The sequence below is a fragment of the Carcharhinus amblyrhynchos genome, chromosome 7 (assembly GCF_965287045.1).
Source record: "Carcharhinus amblyrhynchos chromosome 7, sCarAmb.v2.hapA, whole genome shotgun sequence".
Lineage (NCBI taxonomy): Eukaryota > Metazoa > Chordata > Chondrichthyes > Carcharhiniformes > Carcharhinidae > Carcharhinus > Carcharhinus amblyrhynchos.
The window spans coordinates 23,817,469-23,834,508 of NC_137330.1; the positions used below are offsets into that span (position 1 = coordinate 23,817,469).

Sequence of the window (17,040 nt, forward strand, 5' to 3'; positions counted from 1 at the left end):
CATTTTCACTCGAAGTGCTGAATCTGGGCGCAATTCAGATCCGACTTGGAAATCTGTTCTCAGGTGCCCCCGTATGCACTTAGCTTGAAAAAAACAAATCGGGAGTCTGAATTGCGATGTGGGCAGGGCTTATCGATCGCAGTGGGCCTGAAATGATCAGAGTTTTTAACTGCGCATGCGCAGTGAGAAAAAAAAATTGAAAATCGCGCCATCGTCACATCGCTCCCGGGCAACAAAAAGTGGATAAAGTGGCCCAGGAGCGATGGCCCCCACAGACATCACCAAACCTCCACAGCATAACTGTCCGCATTACCCATCCACCCCCGCTATGCAAAATCATTGTGACCCTCTGCCCCCTCCCCCTTCCCACCAATTGCCCGCAGAGTGGCAGCTGATCCCCGCCCCCACCAGAAAACAATCTGGCCTCCCTCTGCACCCTCTCCTCCCCCAACAGACAACAATATGGCCTCTCCTTTGCTCCCACGCCCCTACCAGACAACAATCTGGCTTCCCTCTGCCCCAAACCCCCCCACCAGAAAACAATCTGGCCTCCCTCTGCCGTCCTCCTTCCCCCCTCCACCACAGACAATGATTTGGCCTCCGCTCCCCCCCCCCGACAAACCAGAGAGCGATCCGTACCCCTCCATTGCCCCAACTAGATATACATCTGACCCGCCTCCTCCGTCTCCCCCTCTGCCCCCCAGAGATACACCCCTCACCTCCTCCTACCGCCCCCCCCCCCCGTCCCCCCAACCCCGACACCAGAGAATGATCTGGCCTGTCTCCCTCCCCCCTCCCCACCACCAATCTGAGTCAGAGAGCTGTTGGAAGCTCTGAACTTACCTCTTCAGAATCTGGAGCACCCGAAACAGACCTTTGCCAAACAGGGGAATCTGGATGCACAAACGCAATGGTAAAGGGGGGAATATTGGTAAAGCTGGGCAGGCAGCCCATTAATTCAATTTAAATGTATGCAATTGCATCTAAATCGCCATTGCGCCCCTTTCAGATGCGAATCGGATCGTGGCCATTTTCAGGTCTTGGTAAATTGGGCATCTGCGCGGAATGTGTTAATGGCCTCGCGCCCAACTTTACCATGTTTTCGCATCCATTACACAATGGTAAAATCGGGCCCTGAGTGTCCTTAAACCATTGTGAACCCCTGTATCCTCTCCAAAGCACTGATGTCCTTCCTAAAGTGTGATGTCTTGATTTAGACTTGTGCCAACCGAGCCTTTGTCGAGTTTTAAAATAATTTCCTTTTTTTTATTAAATGCCAATACTTGCTGAGCAAAGTATCTTCATATACCCTCCTAACCACCTTATCAACTGCCTCCCAACATTCAGAGTTTTATTGCAGATACCCTGGAAGCAATGAGGAGGCAGAATGGGGGCAGGCCAGGTGCAGAGGTAAGGTGGGCGGGAAGATTTGCCTTCGTACAGTGGCACTCTGTCCCAGGTATGATAGAAAGAATGAAACAAAAGAAAAGCCGTCCAACACTCATCCCTCACCACCCTCACATACTCCCCATGCCCCTGCCACGCAAGTCACATCATGTTCCCCGCTCATCTTCCCATGGCCCTTCATAACCTCCATGTTGATCCATGTCCCCTCACCCACTCCCATGTCCCTTACAGCTGCCCCTGTACCATCTGACATATTCTCTCATGCCATCCATATGAAACTATGGCCTTACATTTACAGCTCCCCCACCCCCAGCTAATATCAACTCAGACCAACCTGTGCCCCCACCCCACCTTTTTCCCTTACAGTTTCATGCCAACTCACCCAGTAGTTTGCATGGGCAGATCGCAGCACCCATGCTGAGATTCAATAAAAGTATTGAATGTCTATTGGTGAATTCACTGATTTTTTAAAAAAGGTCCTTGATAAAAACCCATTTACTACATCTGACATTCTCAAATACTATTTCCCTTGGAACAACTGGCATTTTTTGCACATAATCCCACTTCTAAGACTTTATAGCCACTTGGAGTTGTCAGACAAGCTGTGAACTGAAAGGAACCTCAATGTGATTAGGAAATTAGAAACGCATCACAAATCGTATCATGTCAAGAGGCTTATGGCAATTGACATTTTTTAAACTGGTCAGTTTTTTCAAATATTTGTTGGGCAGGAGATCTAAATCTCTTGACCACTTGATAGTTCCAATTGGCAGCTCCAAGTGGCAGCCCCAATAAGTTGACTGTTCCAATGTGTGTAACCACATTTTATGCACATTCACGTCTACATTTAACTATACCAAAGATTATCTTACTTCTTCCAAAAGCGTCCTGCGACCACATCCAAAAGAATACCCAACTTTGCTAACTTTCTCCTATCAGGTCAAAAGAGCACAAGCCATGCTTTGGACATCTGACAGACCAAAATCATACCAGCCTGAAGGCTGCTGCTCTTTAACCTGTGCAGCTGGCTCTAAGAACCATGGATGTGCTATTTAGAGGCTTTCCCCAATTCCTCTCACCCTGCAAAATGGTGACGGACAGGTCCAGGTGTGGCACTTCTGGATCCAGTGCTCTGCAGCCATTTTCACAAGGCAGTGAGGCTCCCTTTGCCAAAATTCAGGCAAATGATCCTAAACCCAATCCCTGGGGAACTCCACTGAATTCACTGTTCATCATGACCTTCTGCCTCCTTATCTTTAGGCAAAGATATCTCTGTCCTTTTAACCTTGTGAACTTCTAAACCTCTGAATAAGTCTGTTATATAGTACTTTAGCAAATGCATTTTGGAAGTTCATATACACAATGCCTACAGTACTGCTTTCATCCTTGCTCACTGTTATTTCATCGAAGAATGCAGTCTTTAACAAAAGCATGCTGGAGGTCCCTCACTAACACCAGTCTTCGTATAAAATTAGCGTTGTCCCTGGCAATGGTTTCTAGTTGTTTTACCATTCTTTGACTGACTAGCCTGTAGATTTATTTTGCTCTCCTTAATTCAATTGGATTGTAACATTTATAATCCTTCTGATAGCACTCCCCTGTCCAAGGAATTAAATGTGGGCCAGACCAAGTAAGAATGACGGATTTCCTTTCTTAAAGGACACTTGTAAAAAAGATGGGGTTTTTGCAACAATCTGTGATGATTGCCATGGTTACCATTCCTGAGACTAGCTTTATATTCCAGATTTATTATTTGAATTCATATTCTACCTGTTACCATGGTGGGATTTGAACTCATGCTCAAGAGAATTAGCATGGGCTCTGGGGTACTCGCCGTATTTATTGACCAAAGTAACACTGTAAAGAAAAAAGTATTCTTGACTGATCTGTGTTCAATAAATAATGTTAAAACATATAAAATATCTGGATCTTCCATGAAACTATTTCTATAAACCAAGCCCTTTGGAAATGATCAGGAAGCTAAAAAAGGCTGCTTTGCTTTGGAGCAGAACTCAAAGAAAGACTGGAGACGGCAATCTGCTCAACAGCATTAAATATATCACCACTCTGCTGAAAAATGCTCATAAGGCTTAATGCACTTGCAAATTCCCAAAAATCATAAAACAGGCAATTCCATCTGCACTTACCTACACAGCTTGGTATTGTGTCATTCCACTGTGCCAAGCCATTAGGCACAGCCTGACATCGAATAGCCTTTGAGCCTTGGAGGTGATATCCAGGGTTGCATTCAAAACGAACAATGGAACCCGCAGAAAACTCTGAACCTATTCTTCGGCCATATCTGGGCTCAGGAACTGAGCTGCACTGGGTGGCACTTGTACGAGGAACAGCTGGAAAGAAAAACAAAAATCAGTGTAAACTCTTCTGTAATATGTAGGATTGTCAGCAGGCAGCAATATTTTATGCACTGGATTTTTCAATAAGATACTACATGTGATGTACACATTGGATGCATCAATATAAGTCAAGAACCGTACTGCAAAGCAGAAAATAAATGCCATGAATGTAAGAAACTAACAGTTCATAACTCTCCTCGCTCAGTTATTTCAGATTTAGACCTCAAGGACTTCTGGGTTTTCATTCTCCAAGAAGCAAATATTGAACTTATTTTCTCATTGATATTTTGCAAGCAGGTAATGTGAAATATTATGGATGAAACAATCTATGGAACACATCAAAGGCTTCTGTTTATGAAGCACCAGGCAAAAGAAAAATGAAAAATTATTATCCTGTATTTTTTTTCTCTGCTGGTACATTTTCCTGATAACAAATGTATAAACAACCAGCTTGCATCTTCCCTCATCCTTTTAAATTAGTTTTTCATTATTTATATGTTCCTGCTGATTCATAAGGCATTCTCAAACTGAAAAAGTTAACCACAAAACATCCATGTGTTTACATTGGCGCTACACCAGTTAATGCCCTTCAGTGCTCAGTCTACAAGGCGAGTGGGGTGGCATCTAAATTTTCATGGTGTAGCTGGAAGCCACAGCCATCACATCACAAAATATGTAGGAAATAATCACAATTTAGATGGAATACTTTCATTAATATCAATTTTTTTTGCTTCTGGTTGCCCCTGCCATAGCAGCATGCATCAAGTTCATTGTTCAGTGAATTCTTAAGCTGCAAAGATCAGTCTTCACCAGTTCAATTCAGGCAGCCTAAGGTAACTGTGGTGGCTGATTCCAATTTGGGCAGGAATTAGGGTGCTATAATTGGCATTGGTGCCCTGGACAAAATAAAAAGATCAGCCAATGCTCTATCTTACTACCACTTTACCACTAACAAGTCAGGTTGACCATGTTCATATCAACGAAGAATCACATTCTCAATCTAACCATCCAAGATCACACATGAAGAATGAGCTTTTGGCCAAGGTACTGAAGAACTGCTGGCAGTGTGGGAAGATATCTCAACAACACTCACCAACTTCGGGGGAAGAGAGAAAACAGGAATCAAAAAGACATTTCCTCAGAGCTTGCTCCACTTGCAGTGGAGTTTTTATTTACATGTGGTAAACAGGATTTCTGCAGCATTTTTGGCAAAGTTATCAGCAGCACAGCAGGAACAGATTCAAGGAAGCCTTAGACTCCTCATATTGGAATAATCTTAATAATAATAATAAAAGATTTTAATAATCCTGAAACTAACCCGTTCCACTTTTTTAAGCATTGTCTCGATACTGTGCAGTTGAAGTACATAAAGCATATTTTCTCAAAAAGGGCAATCACAGGACAATGGAAAAAAAGGCAATCAGGGCTAATTGGGTTGCTTGTTCAAAGAGCTGGCAGAGGTACAATACGCCAAATAACCTTCTTCGATTCCAGGAACTTTCACAGAGATAAGCACTATTCATCCCGGAAATGAGTGCTCCATCTTCTTTGCCCTGCTGAATGCTCATGTATAAATTTCAACAGTGTCAGTTATGAGAAATAGTTACCTTGCTATTGCTTGCAGCTGCAGGCAGTCCCAGAAAAAAAAACCCTCTAAAATCATTTCGAAACAAGAGGTTTAATGATAAACAGGATCCCCAACATTGCATTATGATTGGCTCAGTGGGTTGCACTCATGCCATTAAGTCACAGGTTCTAGGTTCAAATCCCACCCCAGGGATTGAGGACAAAAAATCCAACGCAGTACTGAGGGAGCTCTAAGAACATAAGAAATAGGAACAGGAGAAGGCCATCCAGCCCTTCGAGCCTGCCCTGCCATTCAGTAAGATCATGGCTGATCTGAAGTGGATCAGTTCCACTTTCCCGCTCTCTCCCCATAACCCTTAATTCCCTTGTCTGTCAAAAATCCATCTACCCGTGACTTAAATATATTTAGCAAGATAGCCTCCACCACTTCAACGGGCAGAGAAGTCCAGAGATTCACCACCCTTTGAGTGAAGAAGTTCCTCCTCAACTCCGTTCTAAACTGTCCCCCCCCCACCTTATCTTGAGGCTGTGCCCTCTAGTCCTGCTATCCTTACTAAGTGGGAAGAATCTCTCTACCTCTACCCTATCCATCCCTTTCATTATCTTATACGTCTCTATAAGATCCCCCCCATCCTTCTAAACTCCAACGAGTACAGACCCAGTCTATTTAGTCTCTCTTCATAGTCCAACCCCCTCATCTCCGGTATCAGCCTAGTGAACCTCCTCTGCACTCCCTCCAAGGCCAAAATATCCTTCCTCAAGTGCGACGACCAAAACTGCACACAGTACTCCAGCTGCGGCCTGTACAGTTGCAGCAAGACCTCCCTACTTTTATATTCTATCTCCTATGCGATAGGTGGTGTTGTTTTTTGGATGACATCAAATCAAGGCCCCATCTGCCTGCTTGACTGGATGTAAAAGATCCCGTGGAACTATTTCAAAAAAGAACTGAGCATTTGGCCCTTGTTTCATGGCCAATGTTTATTCCTCAAAAAAAATCACAAAAAAAACATATTATCTGATCATATACCACATTGCTATTTGTAGGAGTTTGCTGAGCACAGATTAGCTCAGTAAAAAGTCTGACAACACCAGGTTTTAGTCCAACCGATTTATTTGATAGTAAACTCACAAGCTTTCGAGGTTTCCCTCTTCGTCAGGTGAATGTCAGTTTGTCAGGGAAACCTCGAAAGCTTGTGAGTTTACTATCAAATAAATCGGTTGGACTAAAACCTGGTGTTGTCAGACTTTTTACTGTGTTTACCCCAGTCCAACGCCGGCATACCCACATCGCAAATTAGCTGCCATCTTTCCGACATTTCAACAATCACAACACTTCAAAAACTGGCTGTAGCATACTTTAAAATGTCTACTGGTCGTGAAAAGCTCTATATAAAACCTTGCTGTCTTTTTTGGCATTATGAATATTCACCCAAAGACACAATACAAACAATGGTTGGAAAGGAAAATGGAAGAATAAGCACCTTCCTGAACTTTTGCAGTCCATTTGGTGTAGAATCACCACACGCTGTTTGGAAGGGAGTTCCAGGATTTTGACCCAGTGACAGGAAAATAATGGTGATATCGTCCCAAATCAAGATGGTGTGTGACTTCGAGGGGATCTTCCATTTAGTGGTGTTCCCGTGTTTCTGCTGCCCATGTTCTTTCAGATGGTAAAGGTCATAGGCTAGAATGTGCTGTCAAAGGAGCCTTGGTGAATGTATGCAGTTTGTTTTATAGATGGTACACAATGCTGCCATTGTGCATTGGTAGTGGAGGGAGAAAATATTTAAGATGGTGTATGTGATCAAGTGCACCACTTTGTCCTAGATGGTGTCAAGCTTCCTCAGTGTTGTTGGAGCTGCACTCACCCACACTCCTGTGGATGATGAAGAGGCTTTGGTGATTCAGGATGTGAATAATTCCCAGCTGTTGACCTGCTCTTGTAGCCACAGAGAGGATGATTTTTCCTCAAGAATTCTAAATGTTGAATTTGTGTAAAAACTGGAGTGAATCCTACGGTCTAATTCTTCTCCTATATTTTATGGTCCTGTGGAAGCTAATAGCTATAAGCATGGAACAGACATTTTCAAAACATCTTTTTAAACTTCTACACATATAGAAACTGATGCGCCATCTCTGCATAGCTCTGATATATAAAATATCTAACACCAGTGACACAGGGCAAGAGGAGGTGGGAATGAAAGGTAAGACAGGAGAGATCAGAGCGTAAGGGACTTGACTATGAAAAAGCACATAACATGGTACAGAGAAGTGGTTGAATAGAAATACAAATCAGGATTCTTTTTCAACTATTTGCCACTCTAAGCAAGTATCCACACAGTCAGAGATGCTGGTCAGAGAATCAGAATGTTCATGCTAACCCAGTGAGCATGGCTCTTTATTGCTCGTGCAAAATCATATAATTATTCCTGTCACAGTTAGTATGAATGGAACTGCAGAGGAAAGATAGATAATGTGGATGCATTGCAGTCTGAGCAGATAATGACATCCTTGGACATGGGATGAGAGAGAATGTAGATTCATTAAGCAAAATATCATGGAAATGTGGCAGCCTTAACATAAGACGGGCACAGAGCTGTGGATTAAAAATGAGGGAACAAACATAATCTAAATATAATGAAAAATCAATAGGTTCCAGCTTGTTTTTGGGAATAAAAGTCTCGTTTAACAAGACTGACGAGACTATAATGCTTGGTGTTCCACACTTCTTGAGGGAATTTTTTTGCTACAAATGAAATAGGCCTTGAAATATATCTGGCACCACTGGCAAATCCGACAGCTATTGGTCAAATTAGAAAGTTTCAACCATTTACAAAATCCCAGGATGAATTTGATAGTTGTGGCTCAAATGTCCTGGGTGGATTTGGAATCATGCAACTTTCCCCTGTCAATGTTTTTTTTTAAGCCTAGAGTCCAATCACAACTACAAATTAGATCGCTAAAAAGGAAACAATATGGCCAGAATCCAAAAAAGAATATTGTTCTCAATGGCAATTATTCTTCTTTATGGTTTAATAGATGCTACATACTGGAGTGAGATATAATTGGAATCAGCACAGCGTAAAAATGAATGCCAAATAAGGTCAATTTGGTGTGAAAGATGATAGATAAATAAAATGACTGAATTTTCAGTCCAGATGATTGTGCTCATTCAGTGTGCAGCTGCTTCACTCAGGGACACTTTAAAACCTTACAAATCAGCATGGGCATTAACTCCTTCCTGTGCCTTTATGTGTAAGGAGTCATGCAATTAGTTGGTTGGATTCATAAGATCAAGCAGAAACAGCCTGGATATTTATCACTATTCATGAGGATTGATGGGCAAATGTGCCTATGAAATTTCTCGTTGCACAACATATGTTCTTAACCAAGGACAAACAATTGTTTCAGAATTGTACTTTCAGCAGCAATGACTCTCCAGGGTCCAATTTACTCTGCTCAAAAAACTGCAATACTGCTTCAGTTCCAGCAACACATTGTTGTTAAGGACCCTCAGGCCTCTTCTTAAAGCCTTACCTGCGCTTCAGAAGTGGAGTGGTTTACTGCAAGTTAAGGGGAGATTAAATAGAGGTATTCAAAATTATAAAGGCTTCTGATGAAGTGTATGGGGAGGACCAGTTTAAACTGGTGGAGGAGGGGCTGGGGAGGTTTAGTAACCAAATGACACAGATCTGGGGTCATTGGTAAAATAATAAGGAGGAAGATTAGGATTTATTTTTAAACAGCAAGCTATGATCTGGAGCATAAAACCTGATGGGATGATGGAAACAAATTCAACAGTGTCTTGCAATAGGGAATTGAAACGTACTTGAAAAGAAAACAATTGTAGGATTACAAGGGAAAAGCTAGGGAATGATTAGCTCTATCAACAAGCCAGGATTGTGTGTTAAGAAACTCACTTACCGACTTCCCAAAGCATGTCCACCATCTACATGGCACAAGTCAGGAGTGCTGTTAAACACTCTCCACTTAATTGATTAAATTGCAACAACATTCAAGAACCTCAATACTTTCCAGGATGAAGTAACCTGCTTGATCGACACCCCATTCACAACTTTCAATATTCATTCCCTCCACCACACAGCGGCAAATCCTATAGCTGCTGGTCAAATTAGAAAGCTTCAACCATTTACAAAATCCCAGTATGGATTTGATAGTTGTGATTCATATGTCCTGGGTGGATTTGGAATCATGCAACTTTCCCCTGTCCTTGTTTTTTTAAGCCTAGAGTCCCATCACAACTACAGATTAGATCGCTAAAAAGGAAACAATATGGCCAGAATTCAAAAAGTGACAGCAGTGTGTACCATCTACAAGATTCACTGCAAGAACCCACACAAAGGCTTCTTTAACAGTTCTTTCCAAAATTTTGTAACATCTCAAAGGACAAGGCAACAGGTGCATGAGAACACCACCGCCACCACTTGCAAGTTCCCCACGACGTCACATTCTGTCCTGACTCGGAAAGGTATCGGCCAGAATTCTCCAAAAAAAGTTCCAAGTGTCGATTCTGCTGCAATATAGGAGTAATTCACGCTAATGTTTCTAGTGGCAGTTCCGTGAAGAATCTCCCACACGCTGTGCTATGCAGAGGCCACTAGTGTGAATATCATTAAACTTCAGGGGGCAGGGCCTATTCCTGCTGGAGAGAGCATAGCACTGACTAGGCCACTGTGCATGTACCAATCTGTCAGTGCCAGATCAGTGCATGCACAGTGCCCCCCCCCCCCCCCAATTGTTGGCCATGGGAGTGAGGTTCATAAGGAGGAGGTGTTAGAAATTCTGGAAAGTATGAAAATAAATAAGTCCCCTGGACCGGATGGGATTTATCCTAGGACTCTCTGGGACCCTATGGAGGAGATTGCAGAGCCTTTGGCTTTGATCTTTAGGTCGTCATTGTCTCCAGGAATAGTGTCAGAAGACTGGAGGATAGCAAATGTTGTCCCCTTGTTCAATGGGGTAGAAACAACCCTGGTAATTATCGACCAGTGAGCCTTACTTCTGTTGTGGGCAAAGTTTTGAAAAGGATTACAAGAGATAGGGTTTATAATCATCTAGAAAGGAATAACTTGATTAGGGATAGTCAACACGGTTTTGTGAAGGGTACGTCGTGCCTCACAAATCTTACTGAGTTCTTTGAGAAGGTGACCAGAGATGGATGAGGATAAAGCAGTTGGTGTGGTGTGCGCGGGTTTCAGTAAAGCATTTGATAAGGTTCCCCACAGTAAGTTATTGCAGAAGATATGGAGGCGTGGGATTGAGGGTGATTTAACGGTTTAGATCAGAAATTGGCTAGCTGTAAGAAGACAGAAGATGGTGGTTGATGAGAAATGTTCATCCTGGAGTTCAGTTACTAGTGGTGTAACACAAGGATCTGTTTTGGGGCCACTGCTGTTTGTCATTATTATAAATAACCTGGACGAGGACATAGAAGGATGGGTTCGTAAATTTGTGGATTACACTAAAGTTGGAGGAGTTGTGGATAGTGCAGAAGGATGTTGCAGGTTACAGAGGGACATAGATAAGCTGCAGAACTGGGCTAAGAGGTGGCAAATGGAGTTTAATGTGGATAAGTTTGAAGTGATTCACTTTGGAAGGAGTACAGGAATACAAAGTACTGGGCTAATGGTAAGATACTTGGTAGGGTGATGAGCAGAGATATCTCGTTGTCCATGTGCACAGATCCCTGAAAGTTGGCTCCCAGGTTGATAGGGTTGTTAAGAAGGCGTACAGTATGTTAGCTTTTATTGGTAGAGGGATTGAGTTTAGGAGCCATGAGGTCATGTGGCAGCTGTACAAATCTCTGGTGTGGCCGCACTTGGAGTATTGTGTACGGTTCTGGTCACTGCATTATAGGAAGGATGTGGAAGCATTGGAAAGGGTGCAGAGGAGATTTACTAGGATGTTGCCTGGTACAGTGGGAAGGTCTTATGAGGGAAGGCTGAGTGACTTGAGGCTGTTTTCATTGGAGAGAAGAGGGTTAAGGGGTGACTTAATAGAGGCATATGAGATGACCAGAGGATTAGATAGGGTGGACAGTGTGAACCTTTTTCCTCAGATGGTGCTGGCTAGCATGAGGGGACATAGCTTTAAATTGAGGGGTGATAGACATAGGACAGATGTCAGAGGTAGGTTCTTTATTCAGAAAGTAGTAAGAGTGTGGAATTTCCTGCCTGCAACAGTAGTGGATTTGCCAACATTAAGAGCATTTCAATGGTCACTGGATAAACAAATGAATGATATTGGAATAGTGTCGGTTAGATGGGCTTTAGATTGGTTTCACAGGTCGGCGCAACATTGAGGGCCAAAGGGCCTGTACTGCGCTGTAATGTTCCGTGTTCTAACACTGCCAGGAGTATACCTTGACCAAAAGGACTGCAGCGGACTAATAAGGCAACTCACCATCATTTGCTGAAGGATGAACAATAAACATTGGCCTTGTCAATTATGTCCATATAAGAACATAAGAACATAAGAAATAGGAGCAGGAGTAGGCCATCTAGCCCTTCGAGCCTGCCCCGCCATTCAATAAGATCATGGCTGATCTGTTGTGGCTCAGTTCCACTTTCCCGCCCTCTCCCCATAACCCTTAATCCCCTCTCTTATCAAGAACCCATCAACCCGCTTCTTAAAAATATTTAGCGAGGCAGCCTCCACCACTTCAACGGGCAGAGAATTCCAGAGATTCACCACCCTTTGAGTGAAGAAGTTCCTCCTCAACTCCGTTCTAAACTGCCTCCCCTTTATCTTGAGGCTGTGCCCCCTAGTCCTACTGTCTTTTTTGAGCGGGAAGAGTCTCTCCACCTCTATCCTATCCATCCCATTCATCATCTTATACGTCTCAATGAGATCTCCCCTCATTCTTCTAAACTCTAAGGAGTACAAGCCTAGTTTATTCAGCCTCTCCTCATAGCTCAATCCCCTCAACTCCGGTATCAGCCTAGTAAACCTCCTCTGCACTCCCTCCAGGGCCAAAATATCCTTGCGCAGGTGCGGCGCCCAAAACTGCACACAGTACTCCAGCTGCGGCCTCACCAATGCCCTATACAGCCCTATATCCCTATATCCCATAATGCCCTATATCCCATAAAAGAATGATGACATCTATCAAACATTCACGCTACTCTATAACCATATGGAAGAAGTTTTAATAATTAAAAATCAAAGCACAAAAGTGCTACTTCGAACTCTGCCAAACACAGACTGCAATCTTGAAACCTGAATTTTAATATTAGCATTGAGAAAGTTCTATTTTAAATGTGACGGTGCATGATTCAGATTTAGATGACAATTCTAAGTAGTTGTCTTTCAATGAAAGAAGACCTTGATGACCATGCATATAGAACAGAAATAAGATGACAGTTTTTGTGATCACTGAAATTAAACTTTATAATATTGTTGATTCAATTGTAGTTAAATAAAGTATTTGTTAGCAGTACATTAATTATAATGTACTTGAGGTATCCGAAGTACAATAGGAATTAGAAGTAAACATTTGTAATTCTGTATTACACTTGTGTTAAATATTGGTTATAATATTTACTATCAGCAGCCCAGTTCATGCACAAACAAAATGGTATCAAGAACATAATATGCCCAAGTCTCAAACCAATTTTTCTGATGTGATGTCTGATTCAATTACTTCTGCATATTCCAACATGCAAATTACTTTAAAAAGCAGCACCTCCCCCGGGGGACCAAAAGAGAAAAAGCTGGAAAGTCTCAGCATTTCTGGTGGTAAGGAGAGAAAAGAGCTGACGTTTCAAATCCAGACGACTCTTTGTCCTCTCCTGGGGAGGCTTCTCACACTTAATGTTGCTTAATGTATTGAATTTAAAGGTGCGATTTTGTGGGTTGCAGTTGGGTTCTCGACATATTACCACTTCCAGCCCTTCAACCAGCTGCCTGTTCCCAATCCCACATGTGGAACAGAGTTCACCTGAGGTTCAACAGTCTAAAAGAGAAACAAATTGCTTTGCTCCATCCCCAAAATCAATAAGCACAACTTTTTTCTGACTGTGGTTTATATTGCTTAAATGTTGAATTAGCTCTGTTCATTGTGGAAGGTCATCCCTGTATATTCTGAACCGCACTGGAGTCATAAACTTTTGCAGCGCAGGAAGTGGCCCTTCAGCCCATCCTGTCATCACCAGCCATCAGGTATTTATCTATTCCGATCCCATTTTACAGCACCTGATCCATATCTTTGTCTGTCATAGCATTTCAAGCGCTCATCTAAATGCTTCTTAAACGTTGAGGGTTTCCACCTCTACCACCCTTTCAGGCAGTGGTTTCCAGATTCACGCATCTCTCTGAAAAGTCTGTCTTCAAATTCCCTCTAAATCTCCTGCTCCTTACCTTAAATCTATGCCCCTTGGTTTTTGATCCCTCAACTAAGGGGAAAGTTTCTTCCCTATCTATGCCATTCATCATTTTGTACACCTCAATCAGGTCCCCTTATCCCACTGCCCCACCAAACTCAGTCTTCTCCACTCCAAGGAAAATGACCCCACTCTACCCAGCTTCTCTTCATAGCTGAAATGCTCCAACCCAGGCAAAATCTTGATCAATTTCCTTTGCATCATTTCCATTGCAATCAGAACCTTCCTATAGTGCGGTGACCAGAAATGTGCACAGCCCTCCAACTGTAGCCTTATGAGCATGTTATACAACTCCATCATAACCTCCCGGCTTTTATATTGGCTAATAAAGGCAAGTATCCCAAATGCCTTCTCAGCCATCTTATCTCTCTACCCTGCTTCCTTCAGGGACCTATGGACATACATCCCAAGGTCCCTCTTCTCTTTTGTACTTCGACTTGTTATTATGCATTCCCTTGCCTCGTCAGTGCTCCCAAAATGCATAACCACACGCTTTTCAGGATTAAATTCTATTTGCCAATGTTCTGCCCATCTAACTTTAAGGGCCCTTAAGGGCCCAACTCTATTCCAGGTTACCTGCTTGCCCTCAATACTTCAATACACTTGAGTTTTCCTTTATTTTGCCCACCAGCACTTTGCATGCCCCCACCCAGTGCCTCTCCTGATTTCTTTTTATTCCCCCAAGTAACTCCCCCCCCTCACTTTCTACTCCTCATTTCCATGTTAATTATATAAAGGTTAGGCATTAAAGCAAAAATACAGAAAAGTTTCAATTACTCAGAGAGATGAGAGGAGGTACTTCAGAAAAGGACACATGGGGTAAAACAAATGGAAAAGTCTCAGAAATTTTTCAAAAAATGTACTTTCAATTTTTTCCATTGCCCAGACATCCGACACTGGATATATCATGGTATGTACCAATGGTTCGCAAAATTTAAAAAAATCATATCAATGGAGACTCTTGCACATATATTGTTTATGACTATAGAATGGAGCTTGTGACAGGGTGCAGCTCTTAAGATTGTTGAAGCAAAATTAATTTAACAGCAGACAGCTTCAAGTTCCATTTCAAGCTTCTGGTGTACCATCCAAGACCCATTTCAAACCTTCAGAGAAATCCAATCAATCTGAATCCTTTACCTTGATAAACAAAGTGAAAACCTCTGGATGATGCTCCGCTCTTGGCGCTGAATCTCAGCAAAATTTGGTTTGATGTGGCCAGAGGCAGGGTCTCTCCTGAGGAAGGAAAAGATCAAACTGAAGGTAAGGACATGCTTATTTCATGTAATAAACAGGCCTGAGTCCTGAAGTTGTTTTTCTCTGTTCACCAAATAACAAAGGCCTGTCACAGGATATTAAGCTACAAGGAGTTTATGAAGGCCTAGTTCAATTTTTAAACATTAATAACTAAGTATGTGCACATAATGGAAACTTTTCTTCCATTTGTTAGTTGAGTTCCTTTGTGGGACATTTTTTTGACAATGAATAGTGAACTATCTTCACACAGCTGGAATGGACTTCAGTTCTATCAGCCATAACGCGCAGTTGGCCTTTTATCCCTGCTGTCTCCATTTCCAAGCAGGAGAACTGTGCCACAGCATTATCATGGCTAACAACATGAACATTAAAAGAACTGTGCAAATGAGGCTTTCATATGCTAGTTACCATGTGCTTCTATCATGTGTCTACCCAACCAAATTTATTTAAATTTGTACTCGGACTTCACAAACACCCTGGTTTGGAATTTCCCGCCATTCCCATCGGTAGCATCTCTTCCTCCTGTCAAAGTCAACCCCCGCACTACAGGTTCCCTGGCGGTGAAGCTGGGAGGCCACGTAAAAAGCTGATAGACTTTGGACCTCACTGGTGGCCTATGACTTATTGCCATGGCAGGGCTGGAAAATCTTGGCTGGTGTGTGTGACTTGGCTGGTTGTGTGGAGTAGATTAGAAACTGCTTTAGACTCATTGCATCAAAGTGTTAAATCAAATTCCATTACAAATGAAAATTGGAAATACCTCAACATTTAAGTCAATGACAAGCAATGCCCATGGCATGGATAAGACCAGGCAAAACTGCTATAAGGTTCATGAGTAACCACTCGCTCAGTACCAAAGCTGAAGAATAATACAAGGTACCCCAAGTGGGTCAGTTATCACAGGTCTCAGCACCAACATGAGGGACTGCCTTGAGGAAAGGGGCAAGAATTGGTGGGGTGGAAGATAAAAATAAATGAATGATTTGATTTATTATAGTCACATGTATTAACGTACGGTGAAAAGTATTGTTTCTTCTGCATTATACAGACCAAGCATATCGTTTATAGAGAAGGAAACGAGAGAGTGCAGAATGTAGTGTTACAGTCAGAGCTAGGGTTATCGACTTAATGCAAGTTAAGTCCATTCAAAAGTCTGACAGCAGCAGGGAAAAAGCTGTTCTTGAGTCGATTGGTACGTGACCGCAGACTTCTGTATTTTTTTCCCAACGGGAAAAGGAAAATTAAGAGGCCAAAAGTAAGTGAAGAGCATATTGGTCATGAAATAAGGATCCTTCTTTGCATTCAAGTACAATTTAACTTTTTACACGCAATGTATGATACAGCATAAAATTTGAACAAATTAAATCCAATATAAAAAGACGCATTTTGTTAAATTTGACACTTGGGGCATGGTGCAATATCTGTGGTAACAAATAGGGATGATGCTGAGCTTTCTATCTCAATGTGCTGTTTGATAAGCATGGAGACAAAAGGAAAGACAATCAAGGGACAATTACTTCCAATAATATAGAGCATTATTCACACCTATCGGAAAAAAAGCCACTTGTCCATCCCCTCATTTGCAGTTCACTGTCTTAATGACAGCACAGTAGAGGAAATGAATGAGGAGTAAATTCCTCTGGTTCACATTCCAATCATTTTGTAGACCACCGAGCAGTAAAGAAAACACTTCTATGCTCAATATTTCAGAAGTGACAGTGTATGATGAATTGCCATCATTGATATAGGTATTTATTTTTCTCTAAAAGTAAGAGCAATCTGATGTCCGATTCAGTATCTGCTTTTTTTTCAATGAGTGAACACTGGATGCTGTTTAACACCACCTGTCCTAAGTTAAGACAATTCACTGAGCAGAAGTAAGATTAACTAAATTCAGGGACTGCTGTTGCCACAGCAACATCACTCCTCAGAAACTATGAGAGCACAATTCCTCCCACCCAGAAGATGTGAGAACATCCATTTTACTGAACAAATGCACTCAAGAAATGAAATGTTATTCTTAGCAG

At 42.2% G+C, this 17,040-nt stretch overlaps 1 protein-coding gene across 1 annotated transcript in view; it reads right to left on the reverse strand.

Annotated features, from left to right (window-relative positions):
• Window positions 1–17,040, reverse strand: part of LOC145345358 (CUB and sushi domain-containing protein 1-like) — a 1,850,124-nt gene that overhangs the window by 315,273 nt on the left and 1,517,811 nt on the right. The window contains exons 32-33 of the mRNA XM_080193174.1: window positions 14,897–14,992; window positions 3,555–3,758 (exon numbers count right to left, since the gene is read on the reverse strand). Coding sequence (XP_080049300.1) covers window positions 3,555–3,758; window positions 14,897–14,992 — 300 coding nt within the window. The remainder of the gene's footprint in view (window positions 1–3,554; window positions 3,759–14,896; window positions 14,993–17,040) is intronic.